The sequence below is a fragment of the Brassica oleracea genome, chromosome C1 (genome assembly GCF_000695525.1).
Source record: "Brassica oleracea var. oleracea cultivar TO1000 chromosome C1, BOL, whole genome shotgun sequence".
NCBI lineage: Eukaryota > Viridiplantae > Streptophyta > Magnoliopsida > Brassicales > Brassicaceae > Brassica > Brassica oleracea.
The window spans coordinates 34,036,470-34,046,508 of NC_027748.1; the positions used below are offsets into that span (position 1 = coordinate 34,036,470).

General features: G+C 34.4%; 3 protein-coding genes across 3 annotated transcripts; 2 read left to right on the top strand and 1 right to left on the bottom strand.

Annotated features, from left to right (window-relative positions):
- Positions 1–2,134: 2,134 nt before the first annotated feature.
- On the bottom strand, positions 2,135–3,833 carry LOC106344991 (cytochrome P450 705A20-like). Its single transcript, XM_013784273.1, is given in 1 exon segment — positions 2,135–3,833. A coding segment is annotated over 1 exon segment (1,602 nt). The 5' UTR covers positions 3,816–3,833; the 3' UTR covers positions 2,135–2,213.
- A 3,814-nt stretch (positions 3,834–7,647) lies between these two features.
- Positions 7,648–9,346, top strand: LOC106344870 (cytochrome P450 705A5-like). The gene has a single exon (XM_013784171.1). It carries the CDS (start codon positions 7,666–7,668, stop codon positions 8,614–8,616), a length of 951 nt encoding a protein of 316 aa, XP_013639625.1. The 5' UTR covers positions 7,648–7,665; the 3' UTR covers positions 8,617–9,346.
- On the top strand, positions 8,704–9,267 carry LOC106338115 (cytochrome P450 705A20-like). Its single transcript, XM_013777165.1, has one exon. It carries the CDS (start codon positions 8,704–8,706, stop codon positions 9,265–9,267), a length of 564 nt encoding a protein of 187 aa, XP_013632619.1.
- Positions 9,347–10,039: the final 693 nt, after the last annotated feature.

Consider the following 10,039-nt stretch of genomic DNA (forward strand, 5'->3'; position numbering starts at 1 on the left):
AGCATCGATTGTATGCATTGGGAGTGGAAGAATTGTCCGACCGCTTGGAAAGGTCAATATACACGTGGATCAGGAAAACCAACTATTGTTTTAGAGGCTGTAGCTTCAGAAGATCTTTGGATTTGGCATGCGTTTTTTGGACCACCAGGTACCTTAAACGATATCAATGTTCTTGATCGCTCACCTGTTTTTGATGACATAATAAAGGGTCATGCTCCGGCAGTCACTTACTATGTCAATGGAAGAGAGTATCATCTGGCTTACTATCTCACCGATGGTATTTATCCGAAATGGGCAACTTTTATCCAATCTATTCCATTGCCACAAGGGCCGAAAGCAGTTTTATTTGCTCAACATCAAGAAGCTGTCCGAAAAGATGTCGAGCGTGCTTTTGGAGTCTTGCAATCTCGCTTTGTCATCGCTAAAAACCCATCACTTTTTTGGGATAAAATCAAAATTGGGAGGATTATGCGAGCATGTATCATACTCCATAATATGATAGTAGAAGACGAACGGGATGGATACTCTCTATTTAATGTTTCTGAGTTCCAACAAGGAGAAGACAACGGAAGTTCACATGTGGATCTCATGTATTCTACAGATATCCCAACAAATATCGCCAATATGATGAATGTTCGAACTAGAATTCGTGATAGACAGATGCATCAACAACTAAAAGATGATTTGGTTGAACATGTATGGCTTAAATTTGGACGTGAAGACGACAATAACTGAACTCAGATGCTTCTTTTAAAGTATTATCGTTTATTTTAGTATGTTTTAATTAATAAAAAAAATAAGTTTAATAATTTTTTTTCAAGAACCCTTAATTAAGAACCTTTGCAATGGACCTATTAAATTTATGGGTTTCTGTCCTTGGTCTCTTAATACACTTTTCCTAATAAAATGCATTAAAAATTAAGAAAACCCCTTATATGGGGTTTTGCAATAATCCTGCTCTTAGAAGGAAGAACCAAAGAAGACGAAGAAAACACACAAATGGACCCACTTTATTTTGTCTTCTTATTAAAAAGTAGATAATAAATTTAGTTAATTTAATGCACACTTACTTACAAAGTTATTTAGTTAGTTTGTAACTAGAAATTAAACTTTGGTTAAGAAAACTACTTTGGTAGAAAGAAGTGCTCTAATGATGTAATAATAAACTAGAAAAGTGTATCTTAGTGTAAATGTTTCTTATTATAATCGGTAGTTTTAAAACCTCTACTATCGCTTTACTAAATGGTCTTGTCTTCCAAAAAATAAATAAAATATTTAATAAAACATAATTAAATAATATTATTTTGTGGTTAACAGCATGATTAACCCCGGTCTCTTAGCCCGGGTTCTTAACTCATTATTTGATATATATTTTTTTTTTTTTACATTTTTCGGCTAAGAAACAGCTCTTATATCTCTCTCTTATTTAAGAGACGGTTCATAGCTTTTCTTAGTTAAAATCTAAAAAAAGCTAAGAACCATCTCTTAACCGAAGTTAAGAACCCAGTTAAGAGACTAGGGTTAATCATGGTAAGAGGCCTACAATTAACATGCTCTTAGACCATGATTAACCCAGTCTCTTAACTGGAATTTTTAGCTTCGGCTAAGAGACGTTTCTTAGCTTTTCTTAGATTTTAACTAAAAAAAACCTAAGAACCGTCTCTTAAATAAGAGATATAAGAGCCGTCTCTTAGCCGAAAAATGTAAAAAAAGTCAAATATTGAGTTAAGAACCCCGGCTAAGAGACCGTGGTTAATCAGAGCATGTTTAATGGGAGTTCTTAGGGTAGGTTCTTAGCGGAATATAAGAACCCGTCTCTTAACTTTTAACTAAAAAAACTAAGAACCGATTCTTAAGAGCATGTTTAATGGGGGTTCTTAGGGTAGGATCTTAGTGGAATTTAAGAACCGGTTCTTAGCTTTTTTAGTTAAAAGTTAAGAGACAGGTACTTATATTCCGCTAAAAACTCCACCCTAAGAACCCCCAACATGCTCTCATGTCCTTAGTTTAAGCATTTCACCGTTAAGGCTGCCCTTACTTTTTCTTGCCATATCAATTTTGTTTATCTCATTATTAGACTTCCAAATACAACAGACGTAGAGACAAATGTTATGGTCTTATGGAATGTCTTGGAAGAAGATCCACTGATACATATGATAGCAAACTTTTACATGTTCTTGACTGGAGTCTCATGAGCTGAGAACCTAGAGATTTCAAGTAAAAGAAAAAGCTTGTGGCCTAGCAACCGGAACACACTTAAGCGGATGCACCATGCTTAGGTTCATTCCTTCAAAAGACTCTTCCATATTGACCTTACCTCCTTCGATTTTCCATTCAAAGCATTGCACCATCACTCCTACCGCGGTTCCTACAAATATTTGAGATAGATTTCCTCCAGGACATCCTCTCCTTCCGCTGCCAAAAGGAAGGTACTTAAATGCTAGCTCTTTCTCGTCTTCTTTAGGACTTAGAAACCTCTCAGGCTTAAACTCGTCAGGATCTTCCCAAGAATCAGGATCCCTCATCACAGCATAAGCATTAATAACAAGCGTTGTCTTCTCTGGTATGTAGTACCCTTTGATCTCACATCTTTCTTGGAACGTCCTTACCAGGAGAGGGCCAGGCGGGTGTAGTCTTAACCCTTCCTTAACCACCGCTTGCAAGTAAGGAAGGTTTGGTAAATCTGTTTCTTGAATCAACCTTGAACTCCCTACAGCGGAATCGATTTCCTCTCTCAGCCTCTCAAGAACATTAGGATTATTAATGATCTCAGCCATTGTCCACTGAGTAGTTTGTACAGAGGTATCAGTGGCTCCAACAAAAAGCTCCTGAAATGAGAAGATTTAGAACTATTATATGGATCCTCAAATGAAATTGATATAATGAATAAAATTTACCACAAAAAATGCTTTGATTTGATTCATAGTGATCTTATACTCTGCCTCTTCGTCTCGATAAGCTGCCAACAACACGTCCATCATATCCTTATCTTGTTGCTTCTCGTCTAGTTTCTCTGTGTGCTCCACAATAATCCTCTCTAGCAGCTCATCAAGTCTGTCGGAAACACTCATTATCTCCTTCTTGAACAACGGGATTCGAAGTTTCTTGAGCGGTCTCCGCAGCAAAGCTGCTAGGAACATCTTCTTTGTCAAGGCATATGATTCTCCCACCAAGCCCCTAACCTTCTCCGCCTCACCGTTCTCCTCTGAAAAACTCCTTCCCATGCTCATTCTGCACAATGTGTTGTTTATGAGCTTCATCGCTTCTTTACTGATCTCAACGCTCTCATTCTTCCTTGCCTTCTCGAGAAGACTTCTGCAAAATCGCTGAATCTCTTCAGCACGGATACCTAGTGACCTCTCGACTGATTGTGGTCTGAGCAACTTGGTGGCGATGAGCTTCTTCATGAACTTCCAGTAATCTCCATAGGGAGCATTGACGATGCCATAAGATCCAAACACGAGCGACTCATCGATGGCAGCAAGAGCGCGAGTGGAGACGTTCACGTCGTGGGACTTGAAGATCTCGTAGGCCACAGAGGCAGAGGAGACGAGAATGATGGGGGCATTGAAGATCCGGATGAGGAGGAGAGGTCCATACTTGGTGGAGAGTTTCTGAAGAGACTTGTGGGTTGTAGTAGATAGGAGAAGGTGAAGATGGCCGATGATAGGAAGAGACGGGGGGCTCGGAGGCAGATCATATCCTGGTGAGTCTTTTGGTTTCCTGAAGAAGAGAGAGTAGCAGAGTAGTGAGATCAAGCAGAGGAGGGTCAGGATGAAGCAGTTCTGGAAGTCAATGAAGACCATAGCTGCCATTGTTTCCCAAACATTAAAGAGGTAGATGAGACATAATCAAGAATCATTGAATAATATAGGGTCCCAATAATGGACAGCTAGCACCTTGTTTTAAAAATAAACTAGAGCTTAATCGGCACATCCGTGCATATATTATTTTTATTTTATAAATATATAATTAATGTATAATTTTAATATAAAATTTTTAAATATATTATTTATAATTTATTGTTATACATAATGTAATTCTATAATTTTATTGTTTATGTTTTTTGACATTATTAATATATAACGGTTTGTTATATACATTTTAATTTATTATTAATTGTTATTATATAAAGTTATAACATTTAGTTCGGTACAATAAATTCATAACTTGAAATAATCAAATAGATAATCACACTCAAACTATATATTTTTAGTTTTTGCAGTTTCCATACAAAATATTTTTAAAAATTTAGTTAGTTATACTATAGAATAAATATTTGGTTAGGATCATTTTTATTTTATGTTTGTGTTTCAACAAATATACTTTAGCATCTACGATTTCAGTATATAGTAGGATTTTATAAGTAAATTTTATACATGCTACAAATTTTAACCTGTTTTAACGGTAAATGAATTTTTAAAATGTTTTTTATAAATAAAATAAGTTAATTTATTAATTTATTATAAATTGTATATTTAATTTATATAGTACTTCTATTTTAATATAATATAAGCTATAAATAGAAAATTTATGAAAATAGCATACAACTCTTTTAGAATAAAATCTTAATTAACATTGTTTTAAATAGTATTATACTTTTAATTACGAAATTAATTAATGCATTATTATATTAAAATATTTAACTTTTATTTAGATTTTGTTAGATTTTTTGTTAATAGGTTTTTATAATTAAAAATAATATTAAAATAATTTTATAGGTGAAGTTGTTATATGTGTTGATTATATAAGATGTGATATCTTAATGATACCAAAATGTTAATTTGAAATAAATGAAATATGATTTTCCAGTGAAGGTCCATTTTTTTAAAAAATTACACATGAATAGAAGTTGTGATTTTTATTTTAATAGAATAGATATGAGTGAGATTAGAAGTTGACACTCGTGATCAATGATATCTATATTAAATTTTCAATATATTAATTGAGAATCATTTAAAGACTAGTAATTTTATATTGCTTAATTACATCTCAATTTTGCTGAGGTGTCATTATTAAAATTGATTTGAGAATATGTTAGTCCAATTTAATTTCTTTAGGGAAATTATATTAACCACGTACAATATACAATTATGGATATAACTTAACATAAAAACGGTCAGCCACTATACATTATTTTTTTTATTTTATTTTTTTTATAACCGTGGGGTTCCGGCGACCGTGGTCAACCGACTAATCCCACGAGGCCCACGGCAGTCCACGTATTCTTGCGATTTAACGCTAGCCCGGGTGGCCAGCGGAAATCGAACCCGGAACCGTATTGGGGCCGAAGCTCCCTCAGGTACCACTAGACTAACCCCGCTGGTTAGATTATTACATAGGAGATTATTTTAATGATTGGGGATCACACTCGACAACACTATGTATGGTTGTATGACAATCAAAACATTAATTTTAACTTCGTCACCATCACAAATCGTTTGGTTATCGACATGAAAAAAAATTCAAAGCGTTTTGTCACTTGCACAGTTATCAATTTCGTGAGAAATCAATTACATAGAAAGCCACTAACGTTATTTTAAAATCATTTTGTGATCGACATCAATTACATATGTTTATTCTAATTAAGGTTAAAATCGAATAATACTAAACTACATCATACAATGTATTAAAGAAATCGTACATAGTGTAACCAAAGAATCTCATTATTGTTTCTTGCACTACAAGAAAACAACATGGATACTGAGGAAAAAAATCGTCGGAATTTCGTCGGAATAACGTTATTCCGACGAAATTCCGACGATTTTTTTCCTCAGTATCCATGTTGTTTTCTTGTAGTGCAAGAAACAATAATGAGATTCTTTGGTTACACTATGTACGATTTCTTTAATACATTGTATGATGTAGTTTAGTATTATTCGATTTTAACCTTAATTAGAATAAACATATGTAATTGATGTCGATCACAAAATGATTTTAAAATAACGTTAGTGGCTTTCTATGTAATTGATTTCTCACGAAATTGATAACTGTGCAAGTGACAAAACGCTTTGAATTTTTTTTCATGTCGATAACCAAACGATTTGTGATGGTGACGAAGTTAAAATTAATGTTTTGATTGTCATACAACCATACATAGTGTTGTCGAGTGTGATCCCCAATCATTAAAATAATCTCCTATGTAATAATCTAACCAGCGGGGTTAGTCTAGTGGTACCTGAGGGAGCTTCGGCCCCAATACGGTTCCGGGTTCGATTTCCGCTGGCCACCCGGGCTAGCGTTAAATCGCAAGAATACGTGGACTGCCGTGGGCCTCGTGGGATTAGTCGGTTGACCACGGTCGCCGGAACCCCACGGTTATAAAAAAAATAAAATAAAAAAAATAATGTATAGTGGCTGACCGTTTTTATGTTAAGTTATATCCATAATTGTATATTGTACGTGGTTAATATAATTTCCCTAAAGAAATTAAATTGGACTAACATATTCTCAAATCAATTTTAATAATGACACCTCAGCAAAATTGAGATGTAATTAAGCAATATAAAATTACTAGTCTTTAAATGATTCTCAATTAATATATTGAAAATTTAATATAGATATCATTGATCACGAGTGTCAACTTCTAATCTCACTCATATCTATTCTATTAAAATAAAAATCACAACTTCTATTCATGTGTAATTTTTTAAAAAAATGGACCTTCACTGGAAAATCATATTTCATTTATTTCAAATTAACATTTTGGTATCATTAAGATATCACATCTTATATAATCAACACATATAACAACTTCACCTATAAAATTATTTTAATATTATTTTTAATTATAAAAACCTATTAACAAAAAATCTAACAAAATCTAAATAAAAGTTAAATATTTTAATATAATAATGCATTAATTAATTTCGTAATTAAAAGTATAATACTATTTAAAACAATGTTAATTAAGATTTTATTCTAAAAGAGTTGTATGCTATTTTCATAAATTTTCTATTTATAGCTTATATTATATTAAAATAGAAGTACTATATAAATTAAATATACAATTTATAATAAATTAATAAATTAACTTATTTTATTTATAAAAAACATTTTAAAAATTCATTTACCGTTAAAACAGGTTAAAATTTGTAGCATGTATAAAATTTACTTATAAAATCCTACTATATACTGAAATCGTAGATGCTAAAGTATATTTGTTGAAACACAAACATAAAATAAAAATGATCCTAACCAAATATTTATTCTATAGTATAACTAACTAAATTTTTAAAAATATTTTGTATGGAAACTGCAAAAACTAAAAATATATAGTTTGAGTGTGATTATCTATTTGATTATTTCAAGTTATGAATTTATTGTACCGAACTAAATGTTATAACTTTATATAATAACAATTAATAATAAATTAAAATGTATATAACAAACCGTTATATATTAATAATGTCAAAAAACATAAACAATAAAATTATAGAATTACATTATGTATAACAATAAATTATAAATAATATATTTAAAAATTTTATATTAAAATTATACATTAATTATATATTTATAAAATAAAAATAATATATGCACGGATGTGCCGATTAAGCTCTAGTTTATTTTTAAAACAAGGTGCTAGCTGTCCATTATTGGGACCCTATATTATTCAATGATTCTTGATTATGTCTCATCTACCTCTTTAATGTTTGGGAAACAATGGCAGCTATGGTCTTCATTGACTTCCAGAACTGCTTCATCCTGACCCTCCTCTGCTTGATCTCACTACTCTGCTACTCTCTCTTCTTCAGGAAACCAAAAGACTCACCAGGATATGATCTGCCTCCGAGCCCCCCGTCTCTTCCTATCATCGGCCATCTTCACCTTCTCCTATCTACTACAACCCACAAGTCTCTTCAGAAACTCTCCACCAAGTATGGACCTCTCCTCCTCATCCGGATCTTCAATGCCCCCATCATTCTCGTCTCCTCTGCCTCTGTGGCCTACGAGATCTTCAAGTCCCACGACGTGAACGTCTCCACTCGCGCTCTTGCTGCCATCGATGAGTCGCTCGTGTTTGGATCTTATGGCATCGTCAATGCTCCCTATGGAGATTACTGGAAGTTCATGAAGAAGCTCATCGCCACCAAGTTGCTCAGACCACAATCAGTCGAGAGGTCACTAGGTATCCGTGCTGAAGAGATTCAGCGATTTTGCAGAAGTCTTCTCGAGAAGGCAAGGAAGAATGAGAGCGTTGAGATCAGTAAAGAAGCGATGAAGCTCATAAACAACACATTGTGCAGAATGAGCATGGGAAGGAGTTTTTCAGAGGAGAACGGTGAGGCGGAGAAGGTTAGGGGCTTGGTGGGAGAATCATATGCCTTGACAAAGAAGATGTTCCTAGCAGCTTTGCTGCGGAGACCGCTCAAGAAACTTCGAATCCCGTTGTTCAAGAAGGAGATAATGAGTGTTTCCGACAGACTTGATGAGCTGCTAGAGAGGATTATTGTGGAGCACACAGAGAAACTAGACGAGAAGCAACAAGATAAGGATATGATGGACGTGTTGTTGGCAGCTTATCGAGACGAAGAGGCAGAGTATAAGATCACTATGAATCAAATCAAAGCATTTTTTGTGGTAAATTTTATTCATTATATCAATTTCATTTGAGGATCCATATAATAGTTCTAAATCTTCTCATTTCAGGAGCTTTTTGTTGGAGCCACTGATACCTCTGTACAAACTACTCAGTGGACAATGGCTGAGATCATTAATAATCCTAATGTTCTTGAGAGGCTGAGAGAGGAAATCGATTCCGCTGTAGGGAGTTCAAGGTTGATTCAAGAAACAGATTTACCAAACCTTCCTTACTTGCAAGCGGTGGTTAAGGAAGGGTTAAGACTACACCCGCCTGGCCCTCTCCTGGTAAGGACGTTCCAAGAAAGATGTGAGATCAAAGGGTACTACATACCAGAGAAGACAACGCTTGTTATTAATGCTTATGCTGTGATGAGGGATCCTGATTCTTGGGAAGATCCTGACGAGTTTAAGCCTGAGAGGTTTCTAAGTCCTAAAGAAGACGAGAAAGAGCTAGCATTTAAGTACCTTCCTTTTGGCAGCGGAAGGAGAGGATGTCCTGGAGGAAATCTATCTCAAATATTTGTAGGAACCGCGGTAGGAGTGATGGTGCAATGCTTTGAATGGAAAATCGAAGGAGGTAAGGTCAATATGGAAGAGTCTTTTGAAGGAATGAACCTAAGCATGGTGCATCCGCTTAAGTGTGTTCCGGTTGCTAGGCCACAAGCTTTTTCTTTTACTTGAAATCTCTAGGTTCTCAGCTCATGAGACTCCAGTCAAGAACATGTAAAAGTTTGCTATCATATGTATCAGTGGATCTTCTTCCAAGACATTCCATAAGACCATAACATTTGTCTCTACGTCTGTTGTATTTGGAAGTCTAATAATGAGATAAACAAAATTGATATGGCAAGAAAAAGTAAGGGCAGCCTTAACGGTGAAATGCTTAAACTAAGGACATGAGAGCATGTTGGGGGTTCTTAGGGTGGAGTTTTTAGCGGAATATAAGTACCTGTCTCTTAACTTTTAACTAAAAAAGCTAAGAACCGGTTCTTAAATTCCACTAAGATCCTACCCTAAGAACCCCCATTAAACATGCTCTTAAGAATCGGTTCTTAGTTTTTTTAGTTAAAAGTTAAGAGACGGGTTCTTATATTCCGCTAAGAACCTACCCTAAGAACTCCCATTAAACATGCTCTGATTAACCACGGTCTCTTAGCCGGGGTTCTTAACTCAATATTTGACTTTTTTTACATTTTTCGGCTAAGAGACGGCTCTTATATCTCTTATTTAAGAGACGGTTCTTAGGTTTTTTTTAGTTAAAATCTAAGAAAAGCTAAGAAACGTCTCTTAGCCGAAGCTAAAAATTCCAGTTAAGAGACTGGGTTAATCATGGTCTAAGAGCATGTTAATTGTAGGCCTCTTACCATGATTAACCCTAGTCTCTTAACTGGGTTCTTAACTTCGGTTAAGAGATGGTTCTTAGCTTTTTTTAGATTTTAACTAAGAAAAGCTA